Below are 12,285 nucleotides of genomic sequence, written 5' to 3'. Positions count from 1 at the left end.
TGATGTTGATCATAACACACCATTGGCCATTTAGTTAAAAAAAAAAAGCATTATGCCCGTGCATACACACCAGTTACTTTATGTACAATAAAGGAATGGGGGAAGGGAATCAAAGAAGAGAGAAAACTATGCTGTAGTAGTTAGGATGTGGATGAACCAAATCTTGGTTTTCTAACTGTGAATGTATTGTTTTCCTTGGGAGCACAATTGTGGAGTACAGTTGCATGTTCTCTTTTTAGTAAGCCCCTCCTGTCTGCTGCTGGAATACATCAATTGTATCTTCATTCTCCATTTCCAACTGTGCAGGTGTGTCTGTTTCATTGATTGGTTGCTCATCAAATCGGAATCTGATCTGCCTCATTGACAAACCCTGTCGTTCACAATAGGCTTTCATTAGTTTAGAAAGTGGCGTGTGCCTCTTAATCTTAAATTGCACCACCGAACCATCTTGCGCTGCCACCTTCAAATTAATGTGGTCGTTGTTTTCAGTCTTGACGCCTTCCTTGGGCCTTTCATCGGCCATGGCGAGTCCGGGGGTCTCCTCAGCCGCCGCTTCACAAAAGAGGCAACAGGATGGTCGGCTCCAAGGGAATCGGGGGAGAAGCGGCAGCGATAGGAGCACGAGAAGGAGGAAGATGATGGTGGTGATGGTGAGGGAGAGCCAAACAAGCATTTATTAAGCCCCTACTAAGTTCCAAGAACTGTCCCTAGGAGCTGGGGATAGAATCAATCACGTGTGTGTGTGTGTGTGTGTGTGTGTGTGTGTGTGTGTGTACACAAACATACATTCATTCAGAGAAGGTATGGCTTCCGCTCTAAGGACAAGCAGGGTTTAGGGTGCGAGGGAGCAAACCCGCGCCCGCCACTCCGGGGCGCAGGTCCCCAGAAGGACGCCCTACCGGTACCTCGTCAGCGATCCCACTCGGTGGCCCTAAACCTCGCGCCTCACTCTCCAGAGACCCACCGCATGCCACGTGCTCTTCGTCTCCAAGCAACGGCTGCCCCCGCCCCCCACCTCGGCCTCGCCTTCGCTCTGAGCCTCACTCCGCCAAGCTTCTCCCTTTAGCCAATCCTCAAGCAGAATGTTAGCAGCTCTAAAGGCGATTGGAGGAAGAGCGGTGCTTATCACTCGGAGACTCCGCCTGTCGGGTCATTTTGGCTGCGAAGGCGAAGGTGGAGACCAGTATTCTGCGGCTACCGGAGCCAGCCGTTGGGGTAGGTGAGGGAGGGACCCGGGAACCTGGGACCCTATCTCCGACCACTCTTCTCCGCCGGGGCGCGGCTCCATCCGGGCCGGGGGGGCGGAGCCGTGGCTGTCATAGGGGTCTGGACGGTTGACTTGCTTGGCCGGCCCCAGGCCCAGCCCCACCTCGGAGCTTGTTGGAGCCGGTTTCTGGGGCCTGACAGGGCCGGGCTCTGCCACAGTCCCCAAGCTGCTGTGAGGATTCAGTATGTGGAGGGATGGCTGCTGTGCAGCCGACCCGGCTAGAAGTCCTCGTCCATCGTTTTCATTTACGGCCCCTAGAGGCCAGCTAGGCCCTCGTGAGGGCACCTAGCTCCTCCCATGGGCTCCTGCACTTGGAGATCACCAAAATAGTGGTGGTGCAGATCAAGGACAGGTCACTTGCCTGGTTTGTTCTCGAAGATATAGGAGGAAAAAGATAACACAGTCTCAGGCAGTCTAATAAATATTTATTAAGCGCCCACTATGGACCAGGCACAGTGCTAAGCTCTGAAGATACAAAGAGAGGCAAAAGATAGTTTCTGCTCTCAAGGAGCTCACAGTCAAATGGAGAAAGCAACATGCAAATAACCATGTACAATCAAGATAGATACAGGATAAACTGGAGATAATCTGCCGAGGGAAAGCAGTAGCATTAAAGAAGGGGTTAGGAAAGGCTTCTTGTAGAAGGTGGGGTTTTAGCTGAAACGAGAAGGAAGTCAGAGGTGGAAATGAGGAGAGAGTCCCAAGCATGAGAATGTGAAAATACCCAGTCAGGAGATGGAGTGACTTACTCAAGGAACAGCAAGAAGGCAAGTGTCGCTTGGTGGCAGAGTAGGAGGGAGGGATATAAGGTGTAAGAAGACTGGAGAGGTGGGGAGGACAGGTTATGAAAGGCTTTGAAGATCAAACAGTATTATATTTGATCTTGGAGGTGTTAAGGAACTACTGGAGTTTGAGTAGTAGGGATAACATGGCCTCTCAGCTTGAGGCCTATGTGGATTTATGGTTAAGGGCATGGAGGTGAGGTGCAGTGGAAGCATTCAATTCATCAGGCACTGCCTTTTGTGTGCCAGGCACCGGAATACAAGACACAAATATGACAACTTCTGAGACTAAAGGTGCCTGTGCAATTCTAGGAAGAAACAGCACATACAGAGAAGTAAACAAAATCTATGGAGGAATGATGGTTGGGGACTGGAACACTAAAAACTGGAATAATCAGGAAAGGGTTCTTGTAGAAGGTGGCATTTGAGCAGAGCCTTTAAAGATGTTATGGATTCCAAGAGGTGGAAGTGAAGAGAGAATATTCCAGGTGTGGGGGACAACTTGCAAAGGCATGGAGGCAAGCGATGGAAACTTTTCCAAGTTCCAAGAGCTTGTCTCATAAATAGTAAAGTCCTTATTAGTACATTGAAGATCTAAAAACCTAAAGTTGGGCTTATTTCCTTTGTCAAAGAGTGCTGCAGTTTAGAGTTAGGAGACTTCAGTTCCGGTCCTCCATTTGCTACTCACAGTCTTGTATGCTCTTGGAAGGTCAGTTAACATTTTTGGGACTGAGTTTACTCATCTGTAAAAGGAGGGCATTGGAGCTCCCTTCCAGCTCTTGAACTCTGATCCTAAGGGCAAAGAACTCTGCATCCTAGTATGAACTTGATTGGAGACTCTGGTTTCAGATGCCTGATATGATACTACCTTTGTCATTTTAAACAAGTCATTCTACCTCTCTGGGTCTTTGCTTCCTCATTTGTAAACAAAGGAACTTCTCTCTTCCTGTCCCTGTGCTACTGGAGGAAGTCATGCAACAGAATTGGGTCCCCTACAAATTTATCCTATCTCATTTCAATTTGATTGATTTTCTATTCCTCTCACCTCAGCAGCTGTTCAAATCTTGTTTTCTCTCCTCAAGCCCCCAGTGGTGCCCCTATACCACCTGTAACTCAACTTAGCAGTTGTCCTTGTCTCTTTTTTACTAAGAATGTCAACACATTGAGCTTTCTCATTTTCCCAGTACCATACCTCAAAATCATTTTACACCTTTAAAAATTCATGGATTCCATTTGTTTTTACATCCTTTCCTTTTTGAATATACTCCCCCTACTTTATCTGTCCTTTTCCTTCTTAACTCCATTATCTGAGGAATAAATGGCCCTTTTCCTTGCCAAGGCCAGTGTTGCTACTTGTGCCCTTTTTCTGTCCCCTTTCAAGGGGACAGTTCAAGAATGTTGTCCTATTGATAACTCCTTTCTCAGATGGGTCCTTCTCATTGGTTTCTTCCTTGCTGACTACAGACATGTCTAGATCTCCTCTGTCCTTAAAAAAACCCAAAAACTGTGTTGATGTCTCTTGTTTATACATTACCTTCATTTCCCAAAGTAATCTTACACTCCCCTATCCAAAGAGCAATCTCTTATAATAAAGAGTAAATAAGAAAGGAAAATTAGGCAGTTCTGCAAAACTAACCAACTTATTAACTGAAGACAAATGTATATTCAGTGTACTTCATTCACAGTTATTCACCTCTAGGAGGAAAGAAGTACATTCTCATACCTCTTCTTTATGGCCAAACTTGGTCATTATAATTATGCAGTTCATATTTTTTGTTCGTTTCATTTATATTATTGTACTCATTGTGTATACATTGCAATACATATTGTTTTCGTAGCACTTAACACGTGGCAAGCACTTAATGAATATTTTTTCATTCTTATTTCTGTATACTTCACTCTCTTTCAGTTCATGTAAGTCTTTTCATGCTTCTCTGTATTCTTCTTAGTCATTTTTCTTACAGTGCAGTAATATTTCACTGCATTCATGTACCACAGTTTGTTAAAGCTTTTCCTCAAATGACGGGTATCTACTTTGTTTCTAGTTTTTTGATGCTACAAAAAGTTTTGCTGTAAATATTTTGGGAAGGTGTATGAGAGTCCTTTCTGTCTTGGGGCACTTACCTAGTAGGATCTCCCTTATTCTTAAAAAATGTCCAACTTACCTTACTATCCCCTCAAACTACTGTACTATGTCTCTCTTCTTTTTTTATTGGCAAACTCTGCATGCCCTCTCCCGCTTTGGCTCACTCCAAGCCTCATTAGGGTACCTGCTAGCATCGTAGTTGCTGCCAAGTAGAACCACACTTCCCCTTCTCAATCCCAGGATGCCCAAGGGCCCATCCCAACCTTCCTCCCAAAGCTCCCTTCTCTTTTTTCCCTCTTGGAAAGATGTGGAACACTCATCACTCTCTTTGCTGTAGAATCTCCCTACTTATACCCACTTACTAATGGTAGTGAGCCCCTCACTTCTGGGCTCTCTACCCTGCTAGACAGTCACCCCAGTGTATCCTAAGGACTCCTGGGCCTTGCTGTCCAATCAATTAATCAATAAACAATTATTAAGTGTCTACTATGTGCCAGGTATTGTATTAAGTGTAAGATACAAAAAGAGGCAAAAGATTCCTGCCTTTAAGGAGCTTACAGTCTGTTGGGGGAGAAAACATGCAAACAAATGTATACCAAGCAAGTTAAATATAGGATTGGTAGGAAATAATTAGCAGAGAGAAGGCACTGGAATTAAGAGGGGTTAGGGAAGGCTTCCTGTAGAAGGTGGGATTTTAGTTGGAACTTAAAGGAAACCAGGGAGGTCAGTAATCAAGAGTGGAGAAGGGAGAGAATTTCAGGCATGGGGGACAGCCAGAGAAAATACCTAGTGCTGATAGCTAAGTGTCTTGGTCATGGAAGAACCAGAAGGCCAGTGTCACTGCATTGAAAAGTATGTGTAGGAGGGAGTAAGGTGTAAGAAGACTGGAAAGGTAGGAAGAGGCTAGGTTATGAAGTGCTTTGCATGCCCAACAGTGTTTTGTAATTGTTTCTAGAGGAAAAAGGAAGCCCCTGGAGTTTATTGATTAGGGATGTTGGGGGTGGGGTAGGGGCTAGAATATGTGATATAGTCAGACCTTCGCTTTAGGAAAATCACTTTAATGGCTGAATGGAGGATGGATTGGAGTAGGGACAGACTCAAGGCAGCAGGCTATTGCAGTAATCCAGGCATGAGGTGATGAGGACTTGTACCAGAATGATGGCAGTGTTAGGGAGAAGGAGGTATATTCAAGAGTTGTTGCAAAAGTGAAATGGACAGGTCTTGGCAACAGTGGATATGGGGGGGGGGGGTGAGAGATAGTAAGGAATCCAGAATAACTCCTAGGTTGTGAGCCTGAGGGACTGGGAGGATGTTGTTGCCCTCTACAATAATAGGGAGGATTTGAGATGGGGGAGGGTTTAGGAAGAAGAATAACGAGATCCATTTTGTACATATTTGAGTTTAAGATGTCTACTGGACATCTGGTTCTAAATGTCTGAAAGGCAGTTGGAGATTGGCAGAGAGGTTGGGGTAAGATAACTGGTAGACATTCAGTCTCTCAACCTTTAGGACCTCTGATCCTTTCATTCTGTTTATATAGGTCTCTCCCAATTAGAGTGTGAGCTCCCCAAGAGCAGGAACTGCCTTCTTTTTTTCCCTCCTCCTCTTGCCCCCACCATTGTTGTGTATCACAGGGTTTGGCGCATAGTAAAGTTTAATAAATTTTGTTTTCATTCATTCATGGTGAGGTATTCCAGAAGTTCCTGTTTGTGGATGGACATACTGATTGCATTAATCCTTAGAACATTGAGAGCCTCTTGGAAAAGATCCCAAGGAGTTTGGCTTGTCCATTCACAGAGGAAAAATCCAAGTGGATGAGGAATATCTACTGCCCAGATTGCAACATGCATTTGAATGGACATTATATAGAACTTGTCCAAGATGAGAACATATCTGGGACAGTAATTGGGCCCACAGTTGAACAGAAGGGCAACAGTGTGCTGAATTGCTTTTGGGAAAGCTGACCCCAAGCTTCCCATAAAAGCAAAGTCACAGCTTTTCATTACTTTAAATTGGTGTTGCTATATGTTAGAGAGATATGGGATATAACTGTTTCTGAACTAAAAATGAGTATCTCACAGGGAGCAGTGAAGAGGGTTGTGAAGGATGTGAACAAGCTGCAGCATAAAATATCAACAAAGAACTTCAAAGAAGAGCAGGAGTAAAACATGTCATCAAGGAATTGTATATGATAGAAAGAGAAGATGGATTGGTCAGATGGCAAGAACAAAAAGATGATGGGTAGATAGTCAGAGTATTTCACCCTCTTGCTGTTAGAAGGAATCGACATAGGCCTTCAGCATGTTGGGTGGACCTCCTGTGGCAAACTTTTGGGAGGGAATAAACGAGTTCTACAGGATGGGCAGGCAAGGATTCAATGTGAACTGCATCATTGTAGGTAATTTATGAATTAATAAACTCACCTACCCATTTAAGTACATAAAAGGAAAATAACATATATAAAACAGAAGCAACAGATCGAGATGTGGAGTAAATGATAAAATACATATGGATGATCTTTTTTAAATTCTAAGTTTAATTAGTTGTAAATAGGTTTTGTTTTTGTTTGAGAATAGTACCTATTTAAATTAATTTTAAAAGTAAATAATGAAAAAAATTTAAACCTTAAGCCAGAAGAGATAACATTTCATCTTTTAGCTTCTAGCAGTGTTACCCACATATAAATCTTTTTTTTAAAGTAAACATTTTATTGCTATTCTTTTTATGTATCACTGTCATTTCCCATTGACTCTCCCACCCTTTGACCTCTAGAATCCTTCTCCAAACAAAAAAAGTATGGTTAAATAAAACAAATCAGCACATTGACTCTGCCTGACAACATCTGCTACATTCTATACATACCATCCACCATCTCTTCACTGATAGGAGGGAGGCATGCTTCTCTGTAGTTCACTGAAGTAACAATTAGTCACTGTTTTGATCAGAGTTCTGATGTCTTTCAGTGTTGTTTTCCTTTACATTATTGCCACAGAAATCCAATGAAGTTAAATTTCTTTGAAAATAGCTTCTTTAAAATCTTATTAGTATCTCTTTATTTTTCATTAGACAAATGGAGAGCTGGTTGTAATATACTTTATCTATGGAACCTTAAAGTCAGTTCTTGCAAAATGGTATGTATGTTTTTCAGCTAAGATTCCAAATGAAATCATTTGAGAGCATTGATTCTGCTGTTCCAAGGTCCAGCCGGGACCTTTGGGCAGAAATCTGTTCCTGTTTGCCAAATCCTGACCAGGGGGATGATCCCAAAGGTGCCTTCTCTGATTCCTTTATGGATTTATCTTCTGGGGGTGAAAATGAGAGAGAGGCTGCAGACTTGACTGTTCAGCCAGATCTAAAGCCTTGGACTCCATTGCAGGATTCAGAAGTATATTTAGCATCTCTAGGTGAGTACAGAGGAGCTTCATTGTCAGTATGGTATCATGGTAGTGAATTTTCTGTTCAGTTGAATCCTCTCCTTTTAATTTTCTTGTCCTAAGTGGTGTTTTGGATTATGCTTGTGTTTTTTAATATTTTTTTAAAAGGCTGTTGGGGTTAAGTGACTTGCCCAGGATCACATAGCTAGTAAGTATATGAGGCTGGATTTGAACTCAGATCCTCCTGACTTCAGGGCTGGTGCTCTATCTACTATGCCACCTAGCTGCCCCTGGAATATGTTGTTTTGAAGTCTCCCACCTTCCCCTGGTGTAACTTGGCTATCTAACTAACTCTTCCTGTGCGTCACTGCTCATGCATATACTTCTTGTTGAGTATTTTGCTTAAATGATTAGGATAATAATGCCTGCATTTCCTACTTTGCAGGCTGTTGAAAGGATCAAATAAAATAATATGTGTAAAACATTTTGCACACCTTTGCTACATAAACAAGTGATTATTCTGTGTAAGATAAGATTGTTGGAGAACAGATGCTATCCTTTAAATATTGAAAAGGATTAGACTTGTTTTGTTTGATTCATAATAAAGACCAATGAGTTACTGAAAAGCAGGTTTTGGCCCAGTAAAAAGTTCATAATGATTAGAGCTGTTTTCAAGTGGAATGGATTGGATATTTGTGAATTGATGGCTAGATGACCACTTGTAAGGGCCATAAGGGGGTTCCTCCCAAGTTGAACTTAGTGACCTCTGAATTTTTTTTTCCCAGTGCTGTGACTCTGGGATACTACAGTGACAGGACATAGGATATGTCATAAAATAATATATTTAAAGCTGGAAGGGACTATTCCAACACTTTCATTTTAAATATGAGGAAACTGAAGGCCCAAAAAAGGGTTATGTTAACTTGCCCAAGGTCACATAGGTAGTGAATATCTGAGATGGGATTTCTGACTCCCAAGTCCAGCACTCTATTCCTTGTACTACAAGTTGCCTCATGTCCTTTGATATTTAGGACACACCCATATCTCATTAGTAACCTATTTAGAAACTCGCAAGTTGGTTGCTTCTATACCTGATTAATTTCATGTATTTTATTTTGATTTTTATTAGCATTATTTTTAGATAGTGACATTTCTTAAACTTGTACCTAGATCCTCAGGGTGCAAAGAATTTGGAGTTTTGCCTTCTTATTCACTGGTCACATCCTATTTTTTGTGGCATCTGGTCCATTCTGAAGAATTATATGGCACTTTAAAAAAACTAAAATGTATAAAAATTTTAGGAGAAAAAACTTTTTAAAATTTTATAATGCTCAATGAGATAATTGTAGGAACCTTGATGATCAGGAAGTAATAATGATAATCATTGTTTTAGTTTTGGAGAAGGAAATTTAACAGAAATACAGATGAAGGAGTGAACTTAATTTTTAAGTAACAACATAGAAAGATAAAAGGGGAAGTTTTCGTGCATCGATAGAAAAGAGATAGTATAGTGGGGAATGATCAGGAAGATGAAGATATCAAATTAATTTGTTGGGATTCTGTCAGGGCAAAATAAATGAATCACAGGTATGGCTGAAGCATTGCAGCATGTTGTTGGAGGTATCTAGAGCATTTGTTTAATGACTGATAGAAAAGAAGTAAAAGGACAAAGATCCTTTTGACTCTGTCAGAGCCGTAGGCTTAGTGGGCAGTCAGTACACATGTAATAATGAGGACTATTTCAGCTGATAGTGACTGATTCTGAATGGTAGACTCCATTTTTTCTTTTTTATATTATTTAGGTGGGTGACTATACTTACCATAATTCCTTCTCTGAGAGGTAGAACCGTTATGGTAAACTGTGAAAAAGAGGTAGAACATCCAGAGAAAGAACTATGGAGTCTGAATGCAGATTGAAGCATGCTATTTTTTCTCTCTCTCTTTTTTTTTTGGAGGGGGTGGCAGGGTGGCTTTCTTCTTTCTCGTGGTTTTTCCCTTTCATTCTAATTCTTCTTTACAAGATGGCAAATGTGGAAATATGTTTAATATGATTGTACATATATAACCTATATCAGATTGCACACCATCTTGGGGGAGGGGGAGTGGAGGAAGGTGGAGAAAATTTAGAACTCAAAATTTTATAGAAGTGAATGTTGAAAACTAAAAACAAATAAAATTTTAAAAAAAGAAAAAAAGAGAGGTAGAATTGATTAGAGTATATAATGATGGCTGCTATACTACACTGACTAGATTTCCTTTTATCATCTTGGAGTAGAGGGCTCTGAAGAAATGGACGCTTTCCATGCCCAAAACATGACTTTCCCAAGACCAGAACAAGCATAAATTTCATGTGTTATTTTTATTTTCATATCTTAACAAATAATTGAAAGAATACTAAGTTTAGAAACAATGACTTTATTACTTGAACTCTTTTCCCACTGTTGAGAAAATGAAATGTCTCAAACATTTAACACTTAAAGTAGTTGGTTTTCTTGTTGGTGATTTACAACCTGATAATAATTGTTCTTATCAATTTACACTTTTAAAAGTTAAAACCATTGTGAGTCTTAAACTTTTTTTTTGGTTGTCATTTGAAATGGGTGGAGCAGTCATTTGGCCTAGATTTTTACAGATTAATCCGTATGTTGTAAAGAAAAAATAAAATTGGGAAATTAAGTAAATGCCCACATTCTTTCAAGTAAGAAGATCTGTTTAATAATTATACTTAAAATGCAAATAAAATTAATTAAATCTATCAACACACAGCATATTGACCACATTCAAAGGGAATGCAAGATACCTTGGTTTATTGAGTTTGAATGTCTAGGCTGCAACTTGACCAACTTAAAAAGTCTCTCTCTCTCTTTTTTTTAAACCTTTAACCAAGAATTTAATCATAGAGAGATCTTAGAAGTTTCATGTTATTGAGTTCTCACCAAAAATAAATTAGTGTCTAATGAACTGTTGGATCTTTCATCATTTCTCTAAGTCATCTTTTCTAGTTCTTTCTCATGAGATTTGAAGAAATGATTCATGTCACTGTATTAAAAAGTGCCATATATGTTACTTGGAGAGATTATTGTTGAGTTGGAAAATGACAGTATTCACATTGTCAGGAGAAACAAATATTCCTTAGAGAATAGCGTGATAGGCTTTTGTGATTACCAAGAAGGTGTACATTTGCTTTGATTATAAGGTTCTGTAGGTTTTACTATTCTAGGGGTTTTTTGCTTCAGAATGGAAAAAAAAGACATTGTGAAGGTAAGAAAAAAAAAATGTTGGTTTCCCTTATCATAACTGATTCATATCCAAGGTCATTTTGGAGGAATTGATCAGTGTTGAAAGAACTTGAATAATAAACGTTGGTTTTTCAGATTTAGCTGAAATCTCATTCATCATTAGGTATCTTTCCTTTTCTTCTTAGAGAAGAAATTAAAAAGAATTAAGGGTTTAAGCCAGGAAGTGACTTCCAAGGACATGCTTCGTACCCTTGCTCAGGCCAAGAAAGAATGCTGGGATCGATTCCTTCAGGAGAAGTTAGAATCTGAGTTCTTTATGGAGGGTCTTGAGTCTGATGAGAGGTAAAGAGCCACTAGGCAATAATATTTCTTTATATACATATACCATTATTTGTTTCAGATTTTCTCATTATAGAAACAGTCTTATTACTGAGGACAACTTTCTCATTCCACCTAAATCAGAGGACAGTCCTTTGTCCTGATACTAGTTAATATCCAATAAAATTCTTTGTTTTTTAAAAATGTAACTTACATTTTTAGATATTAAAAATATCCTCAGAAATTGTCCCTTTAACAGGAAAGTGCTTTATTTATGTTTAGGCCTGACATGGATTTTTGGAATATGTGTACTGTATTTGCTAAAGTGAATGTTGCAGGCTACACCTTGGTTATGTGAGGGTGAAGTACTTAGGTGTGTGGCAGAGATGAACCAGCCCCCTATGTATACATTTTTCAAACTTATTGTTAATGATATATTTTATTTTTAATCACATTCAATTCTGAATGTATCCCTTCCTTCTATTAAATGAGCCATCTTTTGTACCAAGAATAAAAAAGAGAAAAATACTGTAGCAAAACCAATCGGCACATAAAAGTCTGACAACATATGCAGTATTTCATACCCAAAGTTCCCCATCTCTTCCAAGAAAGATAGAAAGGTACATTTTCTCAATTCTTCTCCATAGCTAAGTTTGGCCATTATAATTTGTGTGTATATGTATGTATATATATATATGTGTGTACACACACATATATACATATGTATATATATACACATATGTATGTGTGTATATATATACGTGTGTGTGTGTGTATATATATATATATATATATAATTTTTAAGGTACTTATTTTAGTTGTGTTCTACTTTTAAAAAATTCCCCTTCAGTAATGTTTACTGAGAACCTACCCCAGATATCATGGTGATATAAAAAAAAAAATCCAATTCTTACTTTTAAAGCTTGCAACTTAGGAGGAGACTATATATACACATAGAAAGAAAACTAATAATGCAAGACAGAATGTATTAAATGAATGTTCTGAATAATAACTGTAAGAGCAGGAGATCATTGTGGGCAAGAGTGGGAAAGAAAGAGACCCTTAACATGGTAGCTGTTCATATGTAAAGGGGAGTTTACCCGTTGGATACTTTTATCTTGGGAACTGCTTGTAGTGGGAAACAAGAAGAGAGCCACTCACTTTCATTGGGGGTGTGTGTGTGTGTGTGTGTGTGTGTGTGTGTGTGTGTGTGTGTGTG

The 12,285-nt window shown here is 39.6% G+C and overlaps 2 protein-coding genes across 3 annotated transcripts; one reads left to right on the top strand and one right to left on the bottom strand.

Moving 5' to 3' along the window:
- Nucleotides 1–216: 216 nt before the first annotated feature.
- LOC114037805 (small ubiquitin-related modifier 2-like) lies at nt 217–523 on the bottom strand. Of its 2 annotated transcripts, XM_027854776.1 has the most exons (2): nt 370–523; nt 217–312 (listed from the first exon to the last, which is right to left on the bottom strand). In XM_027854776.1, the coding sequence occupies exons 1-2, from the start codon at nt 521–523 to the stop codon at nt 236–238; spliced, it is 231 nt and encodes a 76-aa protein (XP_027710577.1). In that variant the 3' UTR covers nt 217–235. The 2 variants fall into 2 exon arrangements, with proteins under 2 accessions (XP_027710577.1, XP_027710576.1); XM_027854775.1 differs by having other exon boundaries at nt 217–523.
- A 614-nt stretch (nt 524–1,137) lies between these two features.
- LOC114037804 (coiled-coil domain-containing protein 32-like) lies at nt 1,138–11,109 on the top strand. Its single transcript, XM_027854774.1, has 3 exons — nt 1,138–1,215; nt 7,284–7,539; nt 10,934–11,109. The coding sequence occupies exons 2-3, from the start codon at nt 7,296–7,298 to the stop codon at nt 11,092–11,094; spliced, it is 405 nt and encodes a 134-aa protein (XP_027710575.1). The 5' UTR covers nt 1,138–1,215; nt 7,284–7,295; the 3' UTR covers nt 11,095–11,109.
- The last annotated feature ends 1,176 nt before the right edge of the window (nt 11,110–12,285 follow it).

This window comes from Vombatus ursinus, unplaced genomic scaffold (assembly GCF_900497805.2).
Source record: "Vombatus ursinus unplaced genomic scaffold, bare-nosed wombat genome assembly UNPS02010551.1, whole genome shotgun sequence".
NCBI classification, from domain to species: domain Eukaryota; kingdom Metazoa; phylum Chordata; class Mammalia; order Diprotodontia; family Vombatidae; genus Vombatus; species Vombatus ursinus.
The sequence above is the reverse complement of the archived record's forward strand: the minus strand, read 5'-3'. Positions and strand labels throughout refer to the sequence as shown.